Raw genomic sequence first — 27,768 nt, forward strand, 5'->3', positions numbered from 1 at the left:
GGAGAGTGGAGGACAGCTATGCCGCGCTCCACAGTTCCAACGACCGTCAGGGGCGGTAAGAAGGAACTGAGGGGGCGCCGGGTCGGCTGGGGTATATATTCAGCGCCATGAAGGCGCCACTCTAGGGGGCTCCACAGCCGACCCGCCGGTGTTGCTAGGGTAGAAAATCTTCCGACGATCGTGCACGCGGCGCGCGCACACCTAATGGAATGGATATGAGCAAGCACTCGAAGAAGAACGGGTGTTCTCTGCTGGCACGTGCACAGCTCTGGCAGATCACTCTGCAGGGGAGAGAACCAGTGAAACCTGCTGATGAAACTGACATTGCAACGCAACTCTGCTTCTGACTAGTCCATTCCCTGCCATCACAGGGGCGTGGGGCACCGGGGCACCTGTCTCTCCTGTTCTCTGCCTGTGGCACACAACAGTGAATCTCCTGGGGACTACAATACTACGGCATAACTGAGTCATTGGGCTCAATATAAGGGTAACTGGGTGAAATGTAATGGCGGGTGATATACAGGAGGTCACAGTGGGTGATCGAATGGAGCTGGCTGGCCTTAAACACCATGAAGCTCTAAGCTCTTCTCCCCTGGATGGCAGGGCTTGGACAGCCGCAGTGCCTCTTACTTGAACTGTTCCGTCGTGAGCGTTCCGCTGTTTGAGCTGTCGCTGGCCATCAGCTCCTTCAGCAGGTTGGCGATGAGCTGGTTCTGGCCATGGTATAGTCCTTCATCCACCTGTGAAACAGGAAGGGTCCACAGGTCACTGACAGCACCTCCGAGGGGCTAGACTCCCGGAGTAGAAGGAAAGTCAGGGCAGTAATGGGGAAGATGGCACCACCCAGAGGCAGCACCTCATTTCCGGTGATTTACAAATAATTAAGCAAGCCAAAGGCCTCCCCCTCCCCAAGGCTGGTATTCTAATCGCTTATTATAGAACACCCATCCTTCCAAAGCAGTTCCTGTGCAATGACATACTGGACCAGTGAAGAGCAGCCCTCTCTGGGGTGGAGCGCAGCAGCCAGAAAACCAGCATGTTGTACGACACAGCGAGGCAGGGTGCTGAGGCAATCCCTCACCTTATTGGGCAGCAGACAGGATCTCTGCTGTGAAAGCCCCACGCGCAATGAAGAGCTGCATGCAAGTCAGCTTCTTAGCCGGAGGATGGAGCCTTTCATTGCCCTCATGGTTGACGGTATCCATGCCTCTCACCCACTCTGGGCAGGACGGATGCAACTCCGGAGCTGCCGTTTCTATGCGGTATCCAGAGCAGGGCGTGTGCAGGGTAACTCTAGAATGTTGCGGGGCACTGGCGGCGTAGGAGGAGTACAGGCAGAGGCACGAGGAAACACAGGAGATTCTTCCATCTCCGTAGACCAGGGAGGGTGGGAATGAGCCCTGGTTGGCTGCCCAGCCCCTGGGAGCACTGCAGCTGGGAGCCAGGCCGTTTTGTGCATTGTACAGGGCGTGTAAAGGACTAGACGTCAGGGGAGCGAAGGGGGTTGTAAGTATGTAGCTGAGCAAACTGAGGCCCTCTGACATCAGTGGGAGGGTGTGATGTGATCAGTGCTCCTGAAAGAGCAGGGGACTTCCAGTAGGTACCTGAGAGTGTCCACAAGGTGCTGAGCACCCTCACTCCCATTGTGAGCGGTGGGATGTGCGGGTGCTCAGCTCCCCACAGGGCTGTCCCCCATTTCCCTCGCTCTCCCACTCACGGAAGCAGGGGTAGGACACCAGGTTCCTGGGCCACTCACCTTCCCACTCAGTATGTCATAGAACAAGCTCATGGCTTCGTTTGATCGGTAGAGCTTGATGTTTTCATAGATGGTGTACGCCCATTCGAAGGCAGAGGAGTCTCCATACCTCTTCTGGAGGTAGCTAAGGAAGAACTCTGGAAGGCTGGATTGCTTCCCTTTCTGCAAAAAACAAGACAGCTGCTCCAGAAAACAGGCTGAGGCTGGAGAGGGCTGATCCCTTCAGAGCTGCTCCTGAGCTCCAAACACCAGAGAAGACCCAGGCCACCTTCCTTCTCCTGAGGGTGTTGACAGCTGGTTGAAGCACAGTAACTGGATCTGAGCACTGCATATCACTCCCTGTCCCTAAACAGGAGATATTCCCAACTGAAGAGTGGCCACTGGGTTGAGCACTACATCTCCTCCTCCCACCCCATATTTGTAGGGCCCTCCATGCCCTGGGTTGGAACCCCACATTTCCACATCCTGCCCTCTGCCAGCACATCTGGACAATGCCATTCTGGGCAGGGAGGGGTGGGCAGGTTTTCCCCAAGCCCACCAGTGTCGCACCGGGAGCGGAGCACCCCCCGCCCTGCTGGCTAAGGAAGGGGCCTGATCTCTGCTCTGTAGAACCCTGCAGAGCACTGTTATCAGTGTCATGCTAGACGCTTCCCTGACTCTTCCTGCTGACCACAGTGATACTCGTAGCTGCCTTAAGGTCCCCTGGTGCTCAGCTTAGTTAGTAGGCTGCACGGTACTTTGGGTGTGTGGTTTATGTCTGTTAGGACCTTGTGCCAGGATGGCTGGCATAACAGCAAGGCACTGCCTAGCCATGCTGGAGTCCTGGTCACAGGAGCACCATCACTCATCAGGATAGCAGCAGGCAGGTACATCCCAGAAGTGACACTGGAGAAGGGGGGCTGGAAGACCGCAAAATGACTTGCTCCTACAGCATCCTCTGTTGACAGGGTCAGAGAGTGACACGAACTGGGACTTGGGTGCAGCCCTGGCTTCCAGCCCCTTCCAGCCAGCAGGACGGTCCCAGTAGCTGACCGCAAGGAATCAAGTGGGTTTTAGTTATGGGGAAAAATCGGCTAAAGAGAACCTGCAGATCTGCTGAAACTTTCTCTTTCCAGATCTCCTTCAGGATGTTCACCACATCCTTTTTGTTCAGCTTCTTGTTCTTCACCTGGCCTTCGTACCTCAGGTACACAGGGACCTTGTCCCCTTTGCCCTAGAAAGATAATACAGGAGACACGGAATTCATCTCAGGTAGCAAAGAAGCTATTTCCATAGAATATGGAGCCATGGAAAAGGTTCATGTCTCTGGGTAAGCTCACAAGGTGGGAGCCATCTGGGGCAGGTTCCTTCATCCCCAATGTTTCATAGGTAGATCTGGTGCCACAATGAAGCCACAAGCGTGGACATGAGTCAGTTGGAGTCTGCACTAGGTGCGTCTCCTCTTCCCCCTTGCAGTGGGCTAGATCAAACCCTTGCTACACGCGTGACTCCTATTGCACCCACGCAGCTGTGAACACAACTTCTGTGCACGCCTCACAGTACAGAGCGATGTTCCCTAGACACAGATGGTGAGTGTGTCATACAGGTGACACACACAGGCTGGGTAACCCTCCAGCCCATATTAGTGAATGGCTATTTCCCAGGGAGGAGTAACATTTCCCTGATCTCTGACACGCAGTTTGATGGGAGCGCCTGGCATCAGTGGTCCATGTTCTGGGGGCAGTTTAGCAAGTGCACTGAGTAGCTGCTAAAGAAAGAGTCCCTTCTGATCTACCTTAGCCACAATGAGGGGGAGGGACAAGGGCTTCAACGTAACAAAAATGGGGGGAAATCCTCCAGCAGTGATGCAGAGAACTCCCTAGGAGAGGATAAAACCATTCAAGCTCCTGGAGAAAACCAAGGAGGAAGAGACATGTTGTGAGCAGGAGTCACCAACTTATGAGGGCAGGTGAAAGGAAATCTGAATCCACATGTGACAGATCAACTGCTTGTAAACAGTCACAACACCTGGGGTTTACTGAGCTGCCTGTTAGGGAGGCATGAGCAAGAAGATCTTTCTATAATGCAGCATTTGTCACCTGTATGTTTGGGGGCTAGGGAAGACACAGAGGCAAAGTGTGGCTATGACAGGTCACAAGCAATAGGCAATGTCTGGCAAGGGAGGGAACACCCCTCGCCCAGTAACTCCTGGGCAACAATTCCTTAGCTAATACTTCACACTTTCAGTAGCTGCTGGTAAATCTCAACTTGGAGATTTGTTCTCCTCTAGCAAGAGGGCAACTGGTTGTCCTTGGCCTAAGGTTTTCAGCAAACGATTAACAATCTCATCTTTATGTATCAATATTGCAGCTATGAAAACAGCTGTGTAATTCCGAATGGAAAAGGCTCTTCCCTACTTTGCCAACGGTCAGATATGTATTACCAAGTCCTCTCACCAGAGCAAAGCAACCAAGAATGAAACACAAATACCAGCCCGGGGAAGGAGTCCTTCTCCTTCAGCACTCCTGTTCCTATTTCCTCCAGAAGGACATCCACCAGCTGGTCACTGGTCTTCCCCTCTTCCAGATAGCTCCACCGCTCAGGCCCACCAGAAATCACCTCTGTAAGAGCAGAAACAAACCGAGCTGTTGAAGGAGGGAGAGCACTCCCAGGAGGTCCTCCAGCTGGATGCAATGTTGGTGGGAGTTTTAGATTTGTACAGATCTCTATCGGTGCTCAGCCCGTACGTTAAACACACAATACAAAACAAGAGTCACTGAGCCCCTCCAGCTGCCAGCCCCACCTCCTCCATAAAAGCCTGCATGGAGGAAATGGGGTTTTGCACTGTGCCCAAAGGTTAACAAACTCACAGCACTTTGAGATGGGATGTCCAAAGCAAATCATCATCAATGAGAGCCTAGTACCTGCACATTTTGCCCAGTCAGGCCGGGGGGTGGAGCTGCGCTGAACTTGCTGGAGTTCGTGGTAGAACCGGTCTCGCTCTTCCACGGTCTCTTGGTGGATTTCCAGCAGAGTGTCGTACTCCTTTTGAAGGTCATCAAAATCCTTCTGCAGAACTTGCATCTAACATAAGGGAAAGGGGGGCAGAGATAAACCAGTGCTGATGGCTCTGGTCTTCTCGCAGTTATTCAATCCCTTTTCAGACTGAATTTTAGACCAGAGGTGGCCAAAGAGCAGCATAGGTGAGCTTGGGGTAGTCCACAGCTTTCTAGAGTATGGCTGCTCATCTTTAGAATGGAGGTGGAGCCCCAGGATGCAATATTCCACTTGGCCACCCAGTCAAGCAGAGCATCTTTTGCTGGGACTTGTAGCCTCTGAAAGCTGCCACACTGATGGGAAATTGCTGCTTTTTAAAGGTGAACTGCAAAGAATTTTTGTAAAGGTTTTTTTTTGTCTTATGGTGTAAAAAGCACTTGAATGGTACTTTTGTTGTTGTTGCTGTTCTTTAAGAAAAAGGTCTTGGGGGGCACTGTGCGGCAGGCAGACCAGATGCCAGCTCATGCCAAAGTCCCCATGCCTCAGCTGAACACTGACAAATATCTAACTGGGATCAGTCTGGCTCCCCTGTGTTAAAATAGGTATTAGAATTATAAAAGTGAGTTTAGTGTTTAGCCGTTACTGAATGCTTGTGGTTGCTGTCTGCGTTCATCTCACCTTATAACATCTGAATCACATATGATAAGGTAATGGTTGAGTGTTTGTGTTGTAAGCCTGTGTAAATCACCAGACAGAGAGACATTAACTACTAGAGAGGAACATTAAAGAAGGTATAAGACTTTGTTGTTTGCTCGCCTCCCACTGCACGAAGAGGAGTCTTGCAAGTGAATTCCTCCCATCAATTGAGTTTGCATCTCAAAGCTGAAATGGGGAAGGGAATAAAAAGCCCTAAGAACGAGGAACTGTATCTTTATGCTACTTGGACTCCGGGGAACCAGGATTACTAGGCATAAGCAAAAGTTCCCCAGCTGCTTAGCCTCGGTTAGCCCTAAAGAACTTGCTTATCACAGAAGCTTCTGTTACTTTGGAAGCTTAAAATTGTAACTAATTTGTATGTATCTATGTTTAGGTGCTGTAACCATGTAAATAAATCTTATTTCCTTTTCCTGTTAATAAATCAGTAGATAGTTTATTATAGAATAGGCTACCAGTCTTGTCTTTGGTGTGAGATCTCAGGTGCAACTGACCTGGGGCAAGACAGATCGGAGCACCCCAGGGGGACTGTCTGTGACTCCATGGAAGGCTGTTACAGTGCCTGAGGAGTTCACACTTCATAATTGGCTGGTGAAATCTAAGTATAGAACTCACAGCCAGGGTGGGGTTTGTGTCCTGATTCTTACCAGTCTGCTCTGAGGTTGGTACCCACGCTCTTGAGCCAATGCAGGACAGCTTGACGTGCATCTGTTTGTTACTTGAGAAATACCTGGTCTGAAGTGACCTGTTTTTGCTGCCAGTCCTTCTGCAGGATGAAGCACTAGCAAGATTATGACTGAAACCCAACCTCTGAGAGGGAGGGAAAGGGAGTTTTATTCACACCTTCATTGTGCATGACTCTGTTTCTGTTATCTAGAACTCAAACTCCGGGGATTCAAAGATTCAACACCTGCTTCCCTGTAACTGAAGGCTGAGAGCCTTTGCTCCAGCAAAAACAGATACATAAGGCCTAGTATTTCTAATGTAACAACCAGGCAGAAAAGATCAGAAACCTGCCAGGCCCCCTTAACCCGTCAGAGGGAAGCAAAAAAGGTGCACACACTATATATACGCTTTTTGCAGTTCACCTTTAATGCAAATTTGGGCAGCGCTCAAAAAGCAAATTTGGGCACCCCCAAACTAGACCCCTTGATAATACATCAACTTTTTTCCAGTCTATCAGGGAGCTCTTTGTTTCTTTCAGAGGAGAGGAGTTACTCTGAGTCAACCCCCCTCCATGCCCCCATCTCTCCTTTGCAGCCTGACCAATGGCAGGAATGATCCTGAAACAACCAGTGGGCTTGCTACAGATTGAAATGAGTGATTCCTTGCTCTGGGGCCTAGCCCAGCTAGGAGCTGGACTCAATGACCTCTTCTAGCCCATGATAGCTCAGGAGCAGGGCTAAGCCTTGGACTTTGCTCATTTTTGTTCATTGCAGAATTGTAGGAGCGCAGGCGCTGCTCCTGCGTGTGTGCACTGCAAGCCGAGTGCTCACACTATTTGCTCTGAAAAGGAGGCAGGCAAGCAAACAAAGCGAGCCACCTACAACAGAGGCTATTCCAGCCCTCAATCCAGCTTGGGGAAATGTCTTCAGTCAGCCAGCAGCATGGTGACCCTGGAGACACAGAAGGCTAAGGACCCCATTTCAGATCAGTGGGAAATGCAGCAGCACCACCAGGCAGACACAGAAACTGCCAGCGGAGTGCTTCTTTCAGTAAGCAGAGCTATGGAGACAGCTATGGTGTAAGATATACCTAATTTCATTACCTGATTTATACAGGGTTCTACAGCACTACATGCAGCTAAAACTGACTCTCTTATTACCAGTAAGAGAGCAGGCTACACAGTAGGATATTTATGCTAACCAACACCTCTCCACCTCTGTATATTACTGTTCATACACCACAGCAAAACCAGCGGTGCTTTGAATCCAGAGGTTACAGCTGTCCAGATGTGGCTCTTTAATTGTTCTATGGGAAGCCCCAATCAAGAGGATGTGACATTTATTTGCAGGGGGGAATTAAACAATGTATTGAAATATTGCTAAGGCTGAGATCCAAACTGTCAACTGGCAGGCACTTCTGCGTTACCATTTCCCCCCTCCCGTATCTCCTTGGGCCTACAGACAAGAGCCAGGTGCAATGGGACAAGTCAGGGTTGGAGTGAGCACCTCCTGGATTTGCTGAGTCTATATTTCAGCCTGCACCCCAAGATACAGGATGGTGTTTGTGTGGCAGACACAGCCTTATGATCACCTTCTCAAACAGATCAGAATATTTTTTCTCCTGCGATTCGAAGTCTCTCCTGGGTACGACGTCGCCGTAATCTGCTTTCATCGTGTTCAGCTCCACCTGGGCTTTTGTGAGGTCCTGCCGAGCTATCTTCAATGCCAGCGTTACCTTGACCAAGTCTTCACCCTTGACCTCTTTAAACAACAATGGTCAATGCACAGTCAGACTGCGAGCCCGGCTCTCTGGAGCCACGTCCTCAGGTGAGTGTTATTAAAGCCCCCAGAGGTTCTGATGTGCTGTCGCTATTAAGGCAGTGCAGCAGTCCCGGTGTTCCCAGCTTTTGACAGTTTAAGAGTCACATGAATCTGGCTGGGGCTGGAGCCCATCTGCTCACGGCATGAAAATCTCCAGTCCTCTTGTGAATGTCAGCCCTGCCTCGGGGGGGGAACCCCATCTGACTGGCTGCCTTCCCCACTGCCCCACCATCAGGGCTTCTGCAGGGGGCAGACAGAACTCTCTCCCCAGGAGCTGACACTCCACTCACGGGATGGCGCTGGGGGGGAAGAGGGAACTAAAGAGCACAGCAGCTCAGGGTGGCTCCATCCCCCCTCCCCTCCTGTGAGCAACAGGGGCAGGATGGTGCCTCTGCCCCTCCTGGAACCCCCTGCCTGGGAGCGGGAAGGTGGGGTGAAGAACCCAGGAGCTATCGGAGACGCAAACGTGGGACTGGGAGGACAGATCTGCTGTGGGGCTGAGGAGGTGCACAGTTAATTGCTGGGCTGAAGGAGGAGCAGATGTGGAGCTGCTCCTCCAGAATTAAGGAGGAGGAGGAAGGGGATTGGAGAGTAGCTGGAAGCTTTGCACAGCAGGGCCAGAATTTGGGAGACTCGGCAGTGCTGTAATGACCATATACACAAGGGTAGGGGTGGGACCCCACTCGATCTGCCCTTCCAGCCCTGATAACTACTCTCTGGGAATGGTTTTCCAACCAGTTATGCACCCACTTTATAGTAGCTCCATCTAGGTTATATTTCCCTAGTTTGTTTATGAGAAGCTCATATGTATATATTTATGCAAATATGTATTTGCATAGCGCTTCAATCCCCATTGGTGACTCTGGCTGCTATTGTAATGCAAACATTCAATACTAAAATCAGTTCTAATAAAGAACAAGAAGAAAGGCTACTTACCAGGAACTGTAGTTCTTAGAGTAAATGATCTTTGCGGACCCACATTCCCTGCCCTCCTTACCCATGTTCAAAGTCCCAGCCTGGATTTCGGGTTGGCGGGAAGGGACAGAGCAGAAGCAGGGATGTGCTCTCTTTGGGTCTGAACATTCAAATCCAGATATGGGGCGCTCATGTGGACACCAAGCGACTACTTTCTAGCAAGTTCCCAACCAGCAGCTCTGGGGTTGCAAGCGTCCCAGAGCGTGATGCTGCAGGGGCCACCTATTCAAAGAACCACTATCACTGGCAAGTTACTGTGACGTTATTGACCTAAACTGGGACCATATAGATCATTGTTGCAACCAAGGTCCTGTAGTGGCACCCAAATCTTGTATAAAGGGGGTCAAATGGGGTGTCTAGGACAAGGTTATGGTTTACTGGTTATGATTATGCTGTCTATATGTGTGTATCAGTTTTGTAGTCGAAGTTATGAATATTGGCTCTATACTGGCTGTATGGCAAACTTATGCTATGCTTCTGGGTGACATCCCAGACAAGCTGAGATTAGCTCTGCCTAGCCTGCTTGATGGCCCATTAAGGACCATCAGCTATACAATGGACCCATTGAGAGAAGGCAGATACGCCTTGTACCTCAGCAAAGTATGCAGGGACTGGCCCATGTGACTCCAGACTCCATGTTGCTGTAATTTTCCACAGTAAGAACAAAGAAGTGTTCTTACACCTGGAAAAGACTATATAAGGCTGATGCCTGATCTCCATCTTGTCTTCAATCCTGCTTCTTACCTCTGGAGGAACTTTGCTACAAGCTGAAGCTTTGAACAAAGGACTGAGGACCCATCCCAGCGGGGGATGTATTCCAGAGACTTGATTTGAACCTGCAGTTTATTCCATCGCTGCTGCAAGCCTGAACCAAGAACTTTGCCATTACTGTATGTAATTGATTCCATTTAACCAATTCTAACTCTCCTCTCTATCTTTTTCCTTTTATGAATAAACCTTTAGATTTTAGATTCTAAAGGATTGGCAACAGCGTGATTTGTGGGTAAGATCTGATTTGTATATTGACCTGGGTCTGGGGCTTGGTCCTTTGGGATCAGGAGAACCTTTTTCTTTTACTGGGGTATTGGTTTTCATAACCATTTGTCCCCATAACGAGTGGTACTGGTGGTAATACTGGGAAACTGGAGTATCTAAGGAGATTGCTTGTGAGACTTGCAGTTAGCCAGTGGGGTGAGACTGAAGTCCTCTTAGTCTGGCTGGTTTGGTTTGCCTTAGAGGTAGAAAAAACCCCAGCCTTGGGCTGTAACTGCCCTATTTGAGCAATTTGTCCTGAGTTGGCACTCTCAGTTGGGTTCCGCCAGAACCGCATTGTCACAGTTACCTGACGGGCACAAACTCAGAGCAGTTTTGTAAACACAAATACTCAAGATCCTGAACTCCCAGAAGGTTCGCTGGTTCTGAGGGCTCGATCTTGCAGCCTGCCTGTCACAAGATCCTTGAGCACCAGCAACTTCCACTGAAGTCAAAAGGCAGTAAGGGCTCTCAGCACCTTGCAGGATCCGGCCCTGGAATACCTGTTACGCTAAGTAGCGGGTGAGTGCTGAGACTTCCATGCAATGCTGGTTATGTGGCTCTGGGTTTGGGGTTTGCTGCAGGATAAGCTCTTACAAAAAATTGCTTTCCTACCTTGGACTTGGCGAAGCGACATTTCCAACTGCTGGTTGCGCATTTCATTCAGGTCTGCTAGCAGCAGCTTGCGTGCGTCAAACTCGTTAATGTAGCGCATGTATTCCTTGGCCACATTCTTCCGCAGCTTGTTCACCTGCAGGGGACAGGATACTGGGCTGAACTCAAGTTCTCAGATACTGTAGAGATGAGCATCGTTGAAAAGCCCAGGAGAAAACTAATCGTTCTGTCTTTGCAACCTTAATAGCATTCTTTTACATTGTTTTGGTTGTAATATTGTACATATACAATAAACCACCTTTGTCCCGTGCCCCCCCGCACCATTCCCCCCATAATCTGAACCTCTGAGAGGCTTGCAGAGAATCTGGTCCCAGCTTCCATTCCCAGATCTGCCAGAAGTGACGTGCAACCTCTCCGTTACCCCAGCTGTACAATGCAGGGGCATGAGGCTCTGCTCATCAAGGAGGGCTGTGAAGTGCACAGAACCATTAGCACCAGTCAGTGAGGAGCTGAGACTGGAACTCATGGTCTGCCCCTGCCTGGTGCCCAGAACTCCTTCCCCGAGTGGTTAAAATAGACTGAAATAGGAGTGAGTTTTCACTGCACAAGCCAAGGAGCAGTGGATGGGGTGGCGAGCTGCACCTTCAATAGGGTTACCATACGTCCGGATTTTACCAGACATGTCTGGCTTTTTGGGCCTCAAATCCCCGTCCGGGAGGAAATCCCAAAAAGCCGGACATGTCCGGGAAAATAGGGAGGGAGGGGTCGCGGGGCTTGGGTCCGGGCCGGAGCCTGGGGCCGGCGGTGCTCGGCCGGGGGCCGGGGCCACTGGGGTCGGTGGTGCTCAGCCGGGGCCGCCAGGGCAGGGCAGGCCGGAGCCGCTTGGCCGAAACCAGGGCCGGCGCCCCAGGGCCCGAGCCAAGCCAGGCGGGAGACGACGGGGCCAGAGCCTCTTGGCCTGGGCCAGCCGGCCGCCATAGGGAGCCGCTTGGCCAGGGGGGCCGGACTGGGCCGTGCCGCGCTGCGCCCCGCCCCAGCTCCGGCTTACCTGCTGCCTCCCTGTTTCAGGCTTCCCGCGAACATTTGATTTGCAGGAAGCAGGGGAGGGGGAGGAGTAGGGGGGCGGAGGCGGGGGAAGGGGCGGAGTTGAGGCGGGGCCGGAGTGTCCTCCTTTTTTTTAATTAAAATATGGTAACCCTACCTTCAAGCCAAGAAGAGGAGGAGGAGCTTAACCTTTGCATTTAGAGGGAACTGTGCTTCCCACACTCACCTTTACTTGCCTAACCCCTGCCTTCCCCGAGGCCAATGTGGTGACAGCAGCAGCTGCTGCTGCGCTATCCCCCAGTCAGGAGTTCTAGCTCTGTGGCTGCAAGAAGCATGCTTAGTGTGGACGGACAGCATGTTAGGAAGCACTGTGTGGCTGGAGCATGCTCAGTGTGGATGGAATGGTTGGAGATTTTAGCTAAGTAGGTGCAAATGGTGATGCTAAGTAGTTATAGGTCAGCTAAATCTGCGTGGATTTTCATGAGGCCAGCAAAAGGCACTTCCTCAACCCCTGCCCCATTTCAAGTTCCCGCTTCAAAGCCTGGAAGTGCCAGAGCTCCTTAAAGAAACAACTGAATACATCTTTTGACAGCGTCAAAACTATATCCTTTTCTCCTAACTTCTTTTTTAGAAACAGCTGTCACGGAGTCCCCGGGCGATGCTCTGGAACTGCTCCAGACGAAGCCAGCCAGGACTCTGGGGGAGCCTCCTCTCTCAGAGCAGACTGTCACCAGGGCAAAAAGCTTCCACAGCTTCGACCTTCTTGGGTCTGACCTCGGAGCATTCAGCATCCCCTTCCACACCGTGTGCTTCTCCCAGTGAGTCCGCCCAGGCAGAGCTCCTGGGGAAGCCAGAGAGCCCTGCCCCCCAACTCTGCAGTCAGACGTGACTCTCAGCCAGTGGGTAAAACAGAAGGTTTATTAGTCGACAGGAACGCAGCGTAGGACAGAACTTGTTAGCACAGAAATCAGTGACTTTCAGCCAAGTCCATCTTGGGGGGAGGGGAGCCCAGAGCCAGGGCTCTGATCCTTCCCCTGCGTCACAAGCCAGCGGAGACTGACGCGCTGCCAGCCGCCTGGCCCCTGCCCTGCCCGTTGCTCCTCCTCTGGCCTTTGTCTCGCTTCCCAGGCCAAGAATCACCTGGTCGCATCCCCCTCCTGGGTCTCAGGTTACAAAGGGGCGGCCACAGCATCCGTGCAGGCGGCTGGAGCAGCCTCCGCAAAAGTCACACCCCTTATTCCCACCACCTAGACATTGGTGCGATACACAGGGAAACTGAGGCACCAACAGCATTCAAGCAAAACAGTAAGACTCACATACAACATAACAAGGGAAAAGCCGCACTTTGTCACAACAGCTTCACTCAGTTCTTGCTGAAAATTAAAACAAAATCCACATGAGGCAGTGCGATGGGCCATGGGGTGTCCACCCCACAGAAGGCTGAAGGGGTTAAGGTAGCTACATGGGCCAATTCACCTCCTTGGCTGCACCTGGAGGAGGAGCCCGGGAGCAGTATAGTAACACCCATTGTTTCATGTTCTCTGGGTATATCTATATCTTCCGACTGTATTTTCCACTGCATGCATCCGATGAAGTGGGCTGTAGCCCACGAAAGCTTATGCTCTAATAAATTTGTTAGTCTCTAAGGTGCCACAAGTACTCCTGTTCTTTTTGCTGCTACAGACTAACACGGCTGCTACTCTGAAATCAGACTAATTAGAGACAAGACTCTGCTGGACAGGGACAGGAACAGGAGGGGCCTGTATAAAGTTCAGTAGCTGAGAAGAGTTGGGGGTGGCAGAGAGAGAATGCTGCAGTCACTCTTGAGGTGAGAGAAGGCAAGGTAGGAAACAGTCCAGGGATAAGACTGTGCTGACTTTCACTGCTTGTTGTAAGGTCCCTGGGCTGGAATCCCGTGTAGAGGGCATGCCTGGATCCCCCTACCAGCCCCTGGAAGTGGCATCATTAAGGAGGAAGTGAAAGGGAAGACTGCCTAGGACAGTGGGTCCTGAGAGATGTTGATACAGTGGGAGGGGAGGACTACAGGGACTTGGTCAGAGGACCAAGCCACAAAGTGGGCGCAGATGAATCCTGAGGGATAAGAACGCGGAGTACAACTGCAGGAAGTGGCATTGACCTTGCAGAGCAAATCCCCAGCTGTGGCCAGAAGGAGGTGCTCTAGCAGTGAGTAGACCACCCCTGTGACACACAGACACCTCAGATTCTAGCCTGAGCAGTTTGTTTGACAAAGTTATAAGCAACTGAAAACTTATCAATGGAAAATGTTAGGCAGACTTCGCTGTAAGTGTCACTACCAGCATCACCTACAATAAAATGAATGATAGATACAATATGGACAGGTAGATACAGGTACACCCACACACACAAGTGGAAATGGGAGTCATGTGACACACTTTGGAGCCATGAGCTCAATTGCATTTCCCATGCACTGCTGACTGGCTCTCTGCCCACTAACTCGCCTCCCCTGGGACACATCTAATATTTCACGGTTCTTAGGAACTTCAGCCATTTAAAATATTTCCTCCTTCTCCCCTAAATGGGGATTTCCCACAGAAAATCCATCTGCCCAAAATCCAGGCCAGGAACATCCTTTCTATACATAAAAATGTCATGGCTTTATATCTGATGTCTTGTGGTCTGATCTTCATCCCACTGGAAGAGGGAGAATTAGAGCTGGACTCAGTAGTCACGCAGCTCTGCAGGGCCATGAGACATTGGTGTTTATCATCAAGACAGTTTTTAGATCTCTTTTAGATTACTCTAATAGTTTTTTTTTATGTGGTTGGTATAAATATTTTTCTCAGCACTCATGAGGGAGGATCTAAATAACTCATGTGTGGCCTTGTCACGTGTCCATAATGTGCCCATCCCATGTATTGTGTCCACAGACCCAGTGAAAAGCATTGACATGATGGCTGGGGAAGACACTGCACCTCTATGCTTGGCAGTTCATAGACCTGGCACCCCTGGACTTGCTACGTTAGTTACGAAAGTAAAAAAATTGCTTGAGCCCTGACCCCTCTTTCATTACAAATTAAGCACCAGGGAAGACAAACCTACATCCACAATGCAGAAGAGTTTTGACAGCCTAGCTCAGTGGAACGTGCCATCTGCAGGGAACGCTGGGCGGGAGACCTTTGCATTAGCACGGAATCAGGCTGAGCATGCCAAATCATCAGCACCTTACGAAGCCTGGGGCTGCTCTCAGTGGGAGCAGGATTGGGCTGTCTGGGACCAGATGCATAAGGCTGGGGTGGGAAACATCTAGTTGATCATTATCCCACTTTACCTGAGTCTGCAGGGAGCCCTTCTCCTCCTTCATCTTGTCAATAAGCTTTAACAAATACAGTTTCTCTTTCTTCAGCCTTGTTATTTCAGCTTTCTCCTCCTCCTGGAGTGCCACGATCTGCCGGGTGCACTCATCGGACACAGACACCAGCATTGCCTTCAAGGGCTCTAGGGAGCGGATCTTCTCCCTCAGGTGAGCTAGAGGAGGAAAGGGTGGGCTCTCAGAATTAAGGATTCAATAGGCAGACGAGTCAAATTCCATAGCCCTATCTAAGACCTACTGTTCAAGACTGGGACCTGGGACAAAACCAGCAAGTTTTTCCTCCACCTGCTATGGTGAACAGCTGAGGGCTGGTTTCCTTTGGAATTCTAGCTTTTGGGACTGTATTCTGCTGATCTCTCTTCCTATAGGTATAAGCTCCATGTGGGCTGCTGATCTTAATTCACTGCTCTTTATATTGGTTCCAAACACTAAATGCATAAAAGGATCTCTGGCTTTTTTTGAGCACCCATGATTTTCTTCAGATGTGGCCAGCTCCCCCCAGGTTTCACTTTAACAGATCTCCCAGAGTGGAATGGCAGATGGGTGGGGTAGAGTCAGCGGGTAGCTCATTACCCATCCACTACCAGAGAGAGACAGCTTGAATCCTCCATTCTTCTCCTGGTGGAGATATCTGCCTCTAGATCCATGGCCGCATGCGTGCTGCTCCCCTAGGAGTGATTGTCAGGAACACCTGGTCACTCCCAACCATGATTTCTCTTCCCTTTTGAGGATGCTCCTTCCTCTTACCAGGCTCTCTTCCCTTTGGCTCCTCCAGAAGATTGCCCATGATGACTCACGTGCCTTTCCCACCCTGCTCTCTGACTCCTCTGACAGAACCCAAGGACTCTGCTCTAATTTGGACCTTCCACTGAAATATTTTTGTTCTTAAACTCACCTATGGGGTAGACATAGTGACAGCACTTATTCTATTGCTGATACTCCAGCTACAAATACACAATAAGATGCCGTGGGTTTTGATTGCTTGTCTTTCCTATTTTTATGAGACCAAATCTTCCCAGGATTAAAGGAGTTGCTCAGAGATGCCATGTGTACTGAGCTCAAATGATAGCACAGCAAGGGCTCTGCCGTAATAACTGCTATGCCGAGCCAGCAAGCATCCGTTTTGGAGAGAGGAGTGAATGGAAGGAAAGAATTGCTGGTGAGGTCCAGAGAGCCCGACTTGCTCTCTTCCACCAAAAACCGTCCTGGCATTGTATTTATGCACAGACATTGTAGGATGGTCTGCATTTCACAACTTAAAGTGCATGCAGTCCTAGAATAGGAGGCACTATTTCTCATCCCACTTTTCTATCAATAAAAACGATGCACAGGCGATTTCACTCCAGGGCTGTGACTACTCTGAGGTGTCTTTTTTTTGGTCAAGTTTTCCCACTGTTGCACGTACACTGGGGCAGCTCCCCTCATAGTAGCACTGTGGGGAGCACCAGAGTATACCAGCCACCAGGACTTTCACCACCTGCTCAGGGCAGGTCTAGAGAAGGTGCTGTTAAAATCACCCACAGCAAGTCTACACTGCTGCTCTCACCATTGCTGCCACTTGTGGAGCTGTGCTAGTGCAAGCGAGGCAGACTGTGGTGAAAAGCCCTGTGTAGGGAGGGTCCTAGAATATGCTGAGTCCAGCCATTGCCAGTTCTCATCAGATGAGCTCAAATAATGGACTGTTGGAAAGGAAAAGTGAAAGGTCCAGTTTCAGTAGTAATCCAAAGGAATACATTTACTCCTGTTACCGGCACACTAGAGATACAACACAACATCCCTCACAACATCCTAAGTCATGACATTATGGTGACACATGCTATTAGACTCACATTTTCCAACGCAGGTAGTGGAAGTCACCCAGCTATGTTCTGGCTTTGAAAAAATCTCTGTAACCAGGGAGCTTACTAGGAGATTGCATCAGCTGCTTCTAACCTTCATAATTCCCTGTGGAATCTAGACACTTCAGCACAAGTAGTCACTTTCCAGAGACAAGTAGTTGCTCTTGGGAAAGTATTGTCCTTTCAAAAGATTGTGAGCTTGCCTTCACTGCAAAATTAACTCAATTTATAACTTGAGTGTTGCCCTTCACTTGTGTCTTGTCCACACACAAAACCCCGAGTAGGGTGGTGATGGTTTTAAATCGAGTGAGCTGGCCCACCAGGGGTATAAGCTAAAACTCAAGTGAGCCCAACTTGTCAGCTGCTAAGATGATCACTCTGCTGTGTGGCTGCAGGCTAAGGCCACTCAAGTGCTCCTCCTTCCTCCAACTCTCCCCATGTGTCCAGAAAGAACAGACAATTCACTGTGAAAGGACCACAGAGTGGCTCAGCTTAAACCAATGGTGACCAACCGGTCAGTCGTGATCGACTGGTCGATCCTAGAGGATTTCCTAGTCAATCGTGATCTCCAGTGGCACAGCGGGGCTGCCGCTAAGACAGACTCCCTGCCTGCCATGTCCCCACACTGATCCCGGAAGCAGCTAGCGTGGCCCTGTGGGCAGGGGTCTCCCTCCATGCACTGCTCCAGCCTGCAAGAACTGCCCCCGCAGCTCCCATTGGCTGGGAATGGGAAGCTGTGGCCAATGGGAGCTTGCGGGGGCAGTTCTTGCAGAGAGGGGCAGAGCGCGAAGCCATGTGCCACCCGCCCCCCCCAGGGGCCACAAGAGTGCGTTGGCCCCTTCCAGGAGCGGCGTGGGGCCAGGGTAGGGAGGGAGCCTGCCTTAGCGGTACGTGCTGCCCGGCAGGAGGCCGCAGCCCAAACCCCAGCGCTGAGCCCCTTCCAGGAGCCAGCACCCTGTACCCCCTCCTGCACCCCAACCCTGTATCCTGACCCCCCTCCCAGAACCAGCACCCTGTACCCCTTCCTGCACCCCCAACACTCTGCCCCAACCCAGAGTCCCATCCTGCACCTCAGCCCAGAGCCCCCTCCCACACTGTGAACCCCTCAGCTCCAGCCCAGAGCCCGCACCCCCTCCTGAACCCCAATCTCCTACCCCAACCCGGTGAAAATAAGTGAGGGTGGGGGAGAGCGAGTGACGGGGGTGGGGGAGGATGGAATGAGTGGGGTGGGTCTTTGGGGAAGGGGCAGGGCCTCGTGGAAGGGGCGGGATAGATCCTGGGTTGCCCTTAAATTCAAAAGTGATCTTGGGTGTAAAAAGGTTGGCGAGCACTGGCTTAAACCACGGTATGTGGCCCCAGAAAGCCCAGTGCTACACACCGGTGAGTGCGGCACCAATGTCGGGACACAACAGCTCGAGTGCTGTTTTACAGTGTGGCCACTTTCAATTGAGCGAGGCTAACTTGAGAGTAGTACCTGGAGTGTAGATAACTCAAGTTTACTCTGCAGTGAAGACAGACCCCCCCATTGAGCTCTAGTCTTTATGGAGTCAAGTATCAGAGGGGTAGCCGTGTTAGTCTGAATCTGTAAAAAGCAACAGAGGGTCCTGTGGCACCTTAAAGACTAACAGAAGTATTGGGAGCATAAGCTTTCATGGGTAAGAACCTCACTTCTTCAGATGCAAGAAGTGAGGTTCTCACCCACGAAAGCTTATGCTCCCAATACTTCTGTTAGTCTTAAAGGTGCCACAGGACCCTCTGTTGTCTTTATGGAGTTTCCAGCAATGCTAAATGTTTCTAAGAATTGTACAAATAGCTGTGGGGGTCTGTGAAGCCTCGTTCCCACAGCTTTATTTTCTGGCTTGTGCTTAATGTCTTTGTGTTCACAAGGAGATTTTATTTCAGAAAGTTGTTTTCTAGGAGACAGAGCACCAACTAGCACAAGCCCAGTGTGCTCTGGTTACTCACAAGAGCTAATAGGGAATGAGACAGCTGCCGAGTCACTCACACTAGCAAGATAAGGTCCAACTGGCTATGATGTAAAATGTGGCACACACAGTCAAAGTATGTTGCCATACTGGAGGCTTGGTTTCAGTTTCAATAGGAGATGAAGTGCTGTAGAGATAGCATGCTCATCCCTAGGGATAGGGAAGTGTCTCTTTTTGTTCAGTCCATACAAACCATCAAGCAATTGAAGAGTGATTCTGACTTGCTGCAGCCAAATTCCTGTGATCAAGAGTCAGACTTCAGGTACAGAGCTATTCTACTGACTCACTCTGACAGCAGACTGGTGCTGACTCATTAGCTCCGATTCAGGAGCATAAGACTGCAAGTCCTTCTGCAGCAAGAGAGAATGTGGAGAAGGGACAGGAAGTTCTGCAGGGAGAAACCCAGCTCAGACGGGCTCACGCTAAGGTTTATATCTATATGTGCAGTATTGCATAAATGAAGAATAAAGACAAATCCTAGGAATGGAATGAGTCATAACCCATTGTGTGTGCTGCACAGAGTGAGGTGGAGAACTCACTTGATTATAGTCCCCTCCAGCTCTCTCTAGTTGAAAGGATGGTGGCTCTGTGAGGCTCATAGATAGGGGGAAGACTTTAATAGGGAAAAATGGGTAACTCCTCACAACAGAGAGAGATGGCAGGATCCCCACCCTAAACTTAAAAAACAACATATCCCTCTTCATTTTTATTTTTATTCTTAAAGCTTCCAAATCCATTTGTTACCATGGCAGCTAGATTCTCCAGGCAGGCCAGTGTATTCACTTGGCTTCCAAAAATAGTTGTATTATAAACACATGTTGTTGGGTTCCCCTAGACTCTATGGGGAACGTTGCACCCTAACTTACATGGAAGGGTAAAATAAACATCTAAATTTAGATGTTTAAGAAGCAACACAGTTTGGCCTGAGTGAGGAATGGAAACCAGACCATGGAGGGAACTCATGGAGACAAATCACCACTAGATTGAGGTGGTCAAACTGCTCAAGGGGAAATTGTCTTAATGTTCTAAATTCATAGTTAAAACTGACTTCTTTCCCCAGTTAAGAGCCTGCTGACACCATCCAGGATACTGGTGCACAAAGAAAGGTTTCGGGACTAGCTGGTTCGGTGGAATGGTAATGGGACATAGAATATTTCACCTCCAGGACACTGCTTCAATGGAGATGGAACTTCTACCATCTGACAGCTGGTCAGTGGCCTGTGTGAGATGAGTGGATGGTTAGACTATTTCTATCCATCTGTAGTGTTTATAAAGCGTCCATTGCTGTGACCTCTGAGCACTGGACAAGTTTGATGTTGTGACGAACTGGGCCTGTTCTTACTGTGGTGTGTGAATGCTGACAGGGGAGTGTGGCTAGGATAGTCTGCATTGGGGGATGGGAGTCTGCCCGAGGGCGAATACCTGGGCGTGTAGCATGGGAGCCCAGGAAGGGGTTGGAGGCCAGGTGACACCTTGGCCCGGGAAACTGAAGAAAGGCTGTGGGAGGGGTCGCTGAAGGCAGAGGGCTGGAAGCGGGCTGGAGAGATGGCTGGGAGGCAGAGATGGCTCTGACCCCCCAAAGGGGGGTGGGCTGGGATGCCCTGGGACCCCAAGCTGGACCTAACTGAGGGGGGCCCTGTTGTCTGTGCCTGCAAGACCTGTCTTGGACTGTATTCCTGTCATCCAAATAAACCTTCTGCTTTACTGGCTGGCTGAGAGTCATGGTGAATCGCAGGAAGCCGGGGGTGCAGGGCCCTGAGTCCCCCAATACTCCGTGACAACTGGTGGCAGCGGTGGGATCTACTGCACCCCGTGGACGGCGCTTCCTGCAGTAAGTGACTGGGGAGCAGTAAAACGAAGGGGGATTGACGGGGACCAGGCGTGCTGAAGAGTGAGAGAGAGACGGTTATTACCCCTGGGAGTGTGTGACCAGCGAGAAGGACTTTTGCAGTAACAGGGTCCCCCGGGGGGATCGCAGCGAGTGGTCCCAGGGGCGGAGGAGTCTGCAGCTCGACCCTGGCAGAGAGGTGGTGACCTCGAGAAGGGCTGGCACACTAGGGGGCCCCCTGGGAACTGTGGGGAGCTGTGAGCACACAGGCCGGTGAGTGGCCAGCAGGAAGATGTATGCCAAGCGGCTTAAGAGCGACCTGGTGGAGCTGTGCAAGCAGAGGGGGCTGCGCATTGGGAGGCTCACCAAAGAACAGCTCATTGCCCGGCTGGAGGCGGAAGATCGCGCGAATGAACTGATCCCTGTGTCTCAGGGAAGCAGCCTGGCAAATGCAGCGCAGGCACCAGTGTCTGTCCCAGCTGGGAGTGGTCAGCCGGCTGCTGAGGGCTTCCCGAGACCCCTCCTTCCTATGCCTAGGGGAAGGGTGGGGAGGAGCCAAGCAAATACCGAGGGCGCCGTGACCCCCCCGGCCAGCAGGGGATCCTCCCGGCGAAGCTCGCCGGCCAGCAGAGGATCCTCCCGGCGACGTTCGGCATCCGTGGAGCGGAATTGGCTGGAATGGGAGAAAGAGCTAAAACTGAGAGAGCTGGGGGATCGTGAACAAGAGAGACAGCATCAGCATGAACGGGAGGAGAAAGAGAGACAGAGACAGCATGAAGAGAGACAGCGTCAGCATGAACTGGAACTGGCAAGATTGAAGGGCAGCGAACCCCCGGCTGCGGTGAGTGAGGGGGGACCCAGGACTGCACGGAGCTTTGATAAGTGCATCCTGGCCCCACACAAGGAGGGGGAGGACATGGATGACTTCCTGGAGGCCTTTGAGACGGCCTGCGAGCTGCACCGGGTTGATCCCGCGGACAGACTCCGGGTCCTTACCCCCTTACTGGACCCCAAAGCCGTGGCATTGTACCGCCAACTGGAAGAGGCAGAGAAAGGGGACTACGAACTATTCAAAAAGGCCCTGCTACGAGAGTTTGGGCTGACTACTGAGATGTACCGGGAAAGGTTCCGGAGTCAGGATAAAACCCCTGAGATCTCATATCTGCAACTAGCAGTCCGCATGGAAAGATACGCCAGCAAGTGGGCTGATGGGGCCCAGACGAAGGAGGACCTGATTAAACTGCTGGTACTGGAGCAACTGTATGAGCGGTGCCCATCCGACCTGAGGCTGTGGTTGGTGGACAGAAAGCCAGAGAACCCGCGACACGCAGGGCGGCTGGCCGATGAGTTTGTAAAGAGCCGGTCAGGGGGTGGCAGGGAGGAGCCCCAAAGGAACAGGCCCGCCGCGATGCAGAGAGAGTCACCCTGGGACCTCCCAAAGGGGGAATATGGGGAATCCCCTCCCACAGGGAATGCCCAGCGTCAGGGACAACCGACCGGCTCGAGGGGACCCACGGGACATGAGCTGCTATTACCGCGGCCGAAGAGGCCACGTTCGGGCCCAGTGCCCCAAGCTCAAGGACAGACTGAGCAGACCGAACCCGCACCGGGTTAACTTGGTAGAGGCCCAGACAGACGAGGGGCAGGCTTCTCACGCAAGAGGGGCTGGCAGCTTATCAACTGCTCAAGAGAGAGAAGGGCCCCAGGCCAGCTCCTCTAGGGGGCTGGATGCTCCAGACTCAGGGTTTTTGGTTTATACGGTGGGCGCGGGGCTGTCCCTCCGGAGAGAGTACCTTGTTCCCCTGGAGGTGGATGGGAGGAAGGTCAATGGATACTGGGATACGGGCGCAGAGGTGACGCTGGCCCGGCCCGAGGTGGTGGCCCCAGATCAGGTGGTGCCCAACACCTACCTGACCCTGACAGGGTTGGGCGGAACACCAGTCAAAGTGCCCGTGGCAAGGGTACACCTGAAGTGGGGGGCCAAGGAGGGCCCCAAGGATGTGGGGGTACACCCGTATTTGCCCACTGAGGTATTGATGGGGGGGGACCTGGAGAACTGGCCAAGCAACCCCCAGAGGGCACTGGTTGTGACCCGCAGTCAGAGCCGGTGAGGGGCACTGCGCCCTGGCCTTGGGGGGGGTGCCTTGCCTGAGGCGCAGGACCCTAACCTGGTGGGGAGGGAACGCCCAGGGACACGGCTCAGGGAGGCTGCAGCTTCAGACCCAGCGAGCGAGAAAGAGCAGGTGGCCATCCCTGTCCCAGCTGCTGAGTTCCGGGCCGAGTTACAGAGAGATCCCTCCTTGCGGAAGATAAGGGACCTGGCCGACCTCAATGCGGTACAGACCATGGGACGAGGTGGCCGGAAAAGGTTCCTGTGGGAGAAGGGGTTCCTGTACCGAGAATAGGCTCCCCCAGGGAAAATGGAGTCAGGGGGGATCAGGAGGCAGCTGGTGGTACCCCAGAAGTATCGCCGCCAGCTGCTGTGCCGGGCCCATGACATTCCTCTCTCAGGGCACCAGGGAACCTGGCGTACCCAGCAGAGGCTGCTACGGAGCTTTTACTGGCCTGGGGTCTTTGTTACTGTCCGACAGTACTGCGGATCCTGTGAACCCTGTCAGAGGGGGAGGAAGGCCTGGGACAAGGGGAAAACAGCTTTAGGACCCTTGCCCAGCATAAAGGATCCTTTCCGGAGGGTGGCCAAGGTTAAAAGGGCGGCTCTAAACCAAGAGAGCCCAAAGCACAGACCTCCAGACTGGAGCGCTGGGAGAAGACCACAGCCCAGTTGGAACCCCAGAGGTATGGGGGTGGGAAAAGGGCACAGGCCGCATAAACCTTCCCACATGCGAACTGCGAGGGCCATCAAGCACCCCCGACCGAAGGGGGGGCGTGAAACTGGAGGGGCCTGGTGTAATTCTCACCAAGGAATGGGAGGGATGCGGGGGCATCCATGGGAACGGGGGTAGGTTCAAACTTCCCCGGGTCACTGGCTAAAGTGACCCTGCTCAGTTCGGTCTCGAAGGGGGGAGATGTGACGAACTGGGCCTGTTCTTACTGTGGTGTGTGAATGCTGACAGGGGAGTGTGGCTAGGATAGTCTGCATTGGGGGATGGGAGTCTGCTCGAGGGCGAATACCTGGGCGTGTAGCATGGGAGCCCAGGAAGGGGTTGGAGGCCAGGTGACACCTTGGCCCGGGAAACTGAAGAAAGGCTGTGGGAGGGGTCGCTGAAGGCAGAGGGCTGGAAACGGGCTGGAGAGATGGCTGGGAGGCAGAGATGGCTCTGACCCCCCAAAGGGGGGTGGGCTGGGATGCCCTGGGACCCCAAGATGGACCTAACTGAGGGGGTCCTGTTGTCTGTGCCTGCAAGACCTGTCTTGGACTGTATTCCTGTCATCCAAATAAACCTTCTGCTTTACTGGCTGGCTGAGAGTCATGGTGAATCGCAGGAAGCCGGGGGTGCAGGGCCCTGAGTCCTCCAATACTCCGTGACAGATGTACACTAGGAGCTACCTGGAAGCAATCAGTTCAGTCTTTGCCTGCCCTGCTATAAGTACAGGAGTACTTGTGGCACCTTAGAGACTAACAAATTTATTAGAGCATAAGCTTTCATGGGCTACAAGCTTATGCTCTAATAAATTTGTTAGTCTCTAAGGTGCCACAAGTACTCTTGTTCTTTTTGAGGATACAGACTAACACGGCTGCTACCCTGAAACCTGCTATAAGTGTTATCCCAACCCTAGTTTCCAATGCAATTGGATTCACATCATTAAAAACATCGGCCCACTCCACCATGAGAGTGGTCCTTCCGAGGCAGAGTTGAGGCACTGCTCCTGCCTGGCTTGGGTTCATTCTGGAGATTGATGGGCGGAAATTCTCTATCAGTGAGGCAGAACCAACCGATCATTAGACAGACAGACTCTCCGGTTCACAATAAGTACAAGAGGTAGTTAACAAGAGCCCATTTATTATTATTTTGGCATTGAAGCCTGCTTCTACTGCTCATCCTGTAACTATCCGATACAGCTAATCTACTGTGTAAAGCCACCTGTCTAGAATGACTGTTATTCCCAGCAGAACAGAATCCAAGATCTTACCCAATGTAACTTCATACTCATTCTTTATGGCAGACAGCAGGGGCTTGTAGGTTTTGAAGTCCTCTATGAAGAACTCAAAGATCTCTCTATAAGGCTAACAGAAGACAGAGAGAGAGAGAGGGAGCACTATCAAGGACTCTGTTCATTTTCCTTATCCAGAACTTTGGGCAAGCTGTTGAGGCAATCACTGTTGCTGTCTTAATGACTGCACAGATTATGATGCAGTTGTCAACATCCTTTTAAAAATACTGTAAAGTCTTAATAAAATAAACACTATTACATTAGCTGCATATTGAGAATTGGATCCCAAAGTAAGTCACAAAAAATATACTTCCAGCTTTGCCATTGAAATGCAACGACTTCTGAGGGGGAGGATGACAGACAGGAATGGGAAATATTGACAGTGGGGCAATGGGAAAGTTTGGCCAAGTATCCTAGGGCAAATCCCCAATCATATGAAAAATGCCATGGGATCTTTAGTGTCTGAGCAGAGCTGATAGGACCTCAGGTTTTGGGGTGAGCAAATTTTGTTCTGTGTGGTAGCTAAGTTATTTGCAGGATATGAGCCAGTTGTGACTGATCAGGGTTTGCCCTTAAGAGTTCAAGATAATTATAACATGATGTTTATTGCCAATATCTCCAAAATCCCTTACATTTGGTGCCAGTGCTTGATATTCATTGAAAGCCTGGAACAGGAGCCATCTAGTGACACCAAATTCCATCGAAAATTCCAAGCCACTATAGAGCTAGACCTGGACATGAAACTAAGTAATCTGGTCTTTTCTATAACTTTTCCCTTGTTTAATACAGACATTTACTGCCAAGCAGAACAGCCTACAGCAGTAACAGGTAACTGTAAAGGGACTATATGCCTGTAGACATATCTGTAATGAACCACTTCTATTTTCTTCTATTCATTTCATTTTAACTAAGAAAGGCATTCCTGGCAGTGCCTCAGAGTTCCTCACATCCCCACTGCATGCTGAACTCTCTAATCACCCTGGGGTGTGCCTCTGTACTAAAGATAAGTGAAAAGAGACATTGCTTTGCCCCTTTGTCAGTGTTGTCTATTTAGATACTAAGGGAGGCTGATCAGGGATTGTCTCTCCCTACCTCTATGGTCAGGAGGGTCAAACTCGTTTGGGAGGGAGTGGAAATTAGTATCTTTCAATCGGTGTCCCTGGGCTGGAGTACCAGTCACCAGGAAGAGCTTCCCAGTCTCACTGACTGCAGAGTGGACCCCTTTACTGAAGCAGTTGGGGGGTTCACTTAAAGAAATTTCTCATTTATGAAACCTCCTTCCCTCTGTCCAGTTACCTCTTTATTCCCCTCCACCCAACCCTTTCCCCTCACCCCCACTGGGGTTCTTTCCCCTCTTTTATGGCCCCTTTGGGGATTTGACTCTGACTCCACACCCCCAAACTGGGTGAGTGGGGAGAGTAGAGCAAGAGCTGCTTCCCTGAACCTGGGGTGATCTGATCTGCAGAAGGGGAGGCAGGGAGAAGCAGGGGCAGGGAAGAGAGAAGGAAGAAGTCTCTCCACTGTGCGCATTTGTCAGCAAGGCTCTACAAAGGGGCTCAGCAGGAGGAGGGGGACTCAGTGTCCCATGCCCAATCTCGCATGAGGCTGGAGAAATGGGTCTTGGGGTCAGATCTGGCCCGTGAGCTGTATGCTTGGAACCCTGGCCTGGGAGAATGGGGTCCTGGTCAAGTGTGGGCCCTGTTTATTTGTATCATAGTAGTGCAAGGCAATGCGTGAAGGCCATAGTCTGGAACTTCAGCAATTGCATTTGGCCCACGAGTTGCATTCTGGGGCCCATTCACATTTCCAAAAACCAATGGAGAAATGAGGTAGTGGCTGCTCAAGAAAACCTGAAGTGTTCTAGGAGGTGCTAAGTGTTATCAGTGTTATCATCAAAGCGCAGTTACACTGCTTTGTGCACATTGCTTCCAAGTGCCAAGCAAAGCCAGTTCTCATTCAGCACTGGCCACAGGGTCTTCTCTTTCCATCTGCTTTTCTTTTAAGGAACCTATGAATGGCCAGTTTAAAAAAAATAAAAATCCATCCCACTCTGCACTGATGTTTGAATTCACCAGTGTCTCCCTTCCATCAGACCTGGAGCTTAAGTTCCTGAGCGTTCTCTTTAGTCAGGTCCAGAGACTGCAGCTCTTTCCTTAGGTAGCATTCCAGCTCTTCCAGGTATCGTGGTTTTGCAATGGTAAGAGAAGCCTGTTTCTTGCTGCAGACAGACAGAAAATGACAGGCAAAATTCTACTACATCTATGGTTCACAATCAATGAGCTCTAGGGTTCTCTCCTCTCACCCCCCCATAGCTTTAGAGTGGATCGCTTTACTGTAGCGGTACATCTTTCCAATATGAGAGAGACTCTGTGTCCTGAATGGCTGAAAGGAACAGAGGCAGATTCGATTGCCACCCAGCCAGACTTGCCTGCACAACTCAGGTTCAACAGGGCTGTGCCTCATATATATGTTACACTACAAAGAGACTCACATTTTTCCCTGCTGAATATCTGTGAAAACAAGTATTGGAGTCCATCTCTATTTGTGTCAGTCTGGAGTACAGTGTGTATTTGAGGCAGAGAGCAGGTCTTCCCCCCATTACATTTTCTGTCCTCCCATCTAGGCCCAAAACTAGAGGAGATCTGGCAATCTGGCATTGGAGTTCTCATCAAGGTGTGTGTGAGAGGGAGAGAGAGAGAGTGTGTGCATGTGTGAGAGAACAGGAGTACTTGTGGCACCTTAGAGACTAACAAATTTATTAGAGCATAAGCTTTCGTGGACTACAGCCCACTTCTTCGGATGCATAGTGGGCTGTAGTCCACGAAAGCTTATGCTCTAATAAATTTGTTAGTCTCTAAGGTGCCACAAGTACTCCTGTTCTCTCACACATGCACACACTCTCTCTCTCTCCCTCTCACACACACCTTGATGAGAACTCCAATGCCAGATTGCCAGATCTCCTCTAGTTTTGGGCCTAGATGGGAGGACAGAAAATGTAATGGGGGGAAGACCTGCTCTCTGCCTCAAATACACACTGTACTCCAGACTGACACA

The 27,768-nt window shown here is 51.2% G+C and overlaps 1 protein-coding gene across 1 annotated transcript in view; it reads right to left on the reverse strand.

The window, feature by feature from the left end:
• TSNAXIP1 (translin associated factor X interacting protein 1) overlaps positions 1 to 27,408 on the reverse strand; it is a 41,750-nt gene extending 14,342 nt beyond the window's left edge. Inside the window, exons 1-9 of the mRNA XM_034788604.1 lie at positions 24,694 to 27,408; positions 14,909 to 15,105; positions 10,555 to 10,690; positions 7,703 to 7,872; positions 4,660 to 4,819; positions 4,226 to 4,356; positions 2,841 to 2,969; positions 1,757 to 1,918; positions 631 to 740 (exon numbers count right to left, since the gene is read on the reverse strand). Of these exons, the coding sequence (XP_034644495.1) occupies positions 631 to 740; positions 1,757 to 1,918; positions 2,841 to 2,969; positions 4,226 to 4,356; positions 4,660 to 4,819; positions 7,703 to 7,872; positions 10,555 to 10,690; positions 14,909 to 15,061 (1,151 nt within the window). The 5' untranslated portion in view covers positions 15,062 to 15,105; positions 24,694 to 27,408. The remainder of the gene's footprint in view (positions 1 to 630; positions 741 to 1,756; positions 1,919 to 2,840; positions 2,970 to 4,225; positions 4,357 to 4,659; positions 4,820 to 7,702; positions 7,873 to 10,554; positions 10,691 to 14,908; positions 15,106 to 24,693) is intronic.
• Positions 27,409 to 27,768: the final 360 nt, after the last annotated feature.

This window comes from Trachemys scripta, chromosome 13 (assembly GCF_013100865.1).
Source record: "Trachemys scripta elegans isolate TJP31775 chromosome 13, CAS_Tse_1.0, whole genome shotgun sequence".
NCBI classification, from domain to species: Eukaryota; Metazoa; Chordata; order Testudines; family Emydidae; genus Trachemys; species Trachemys scripta.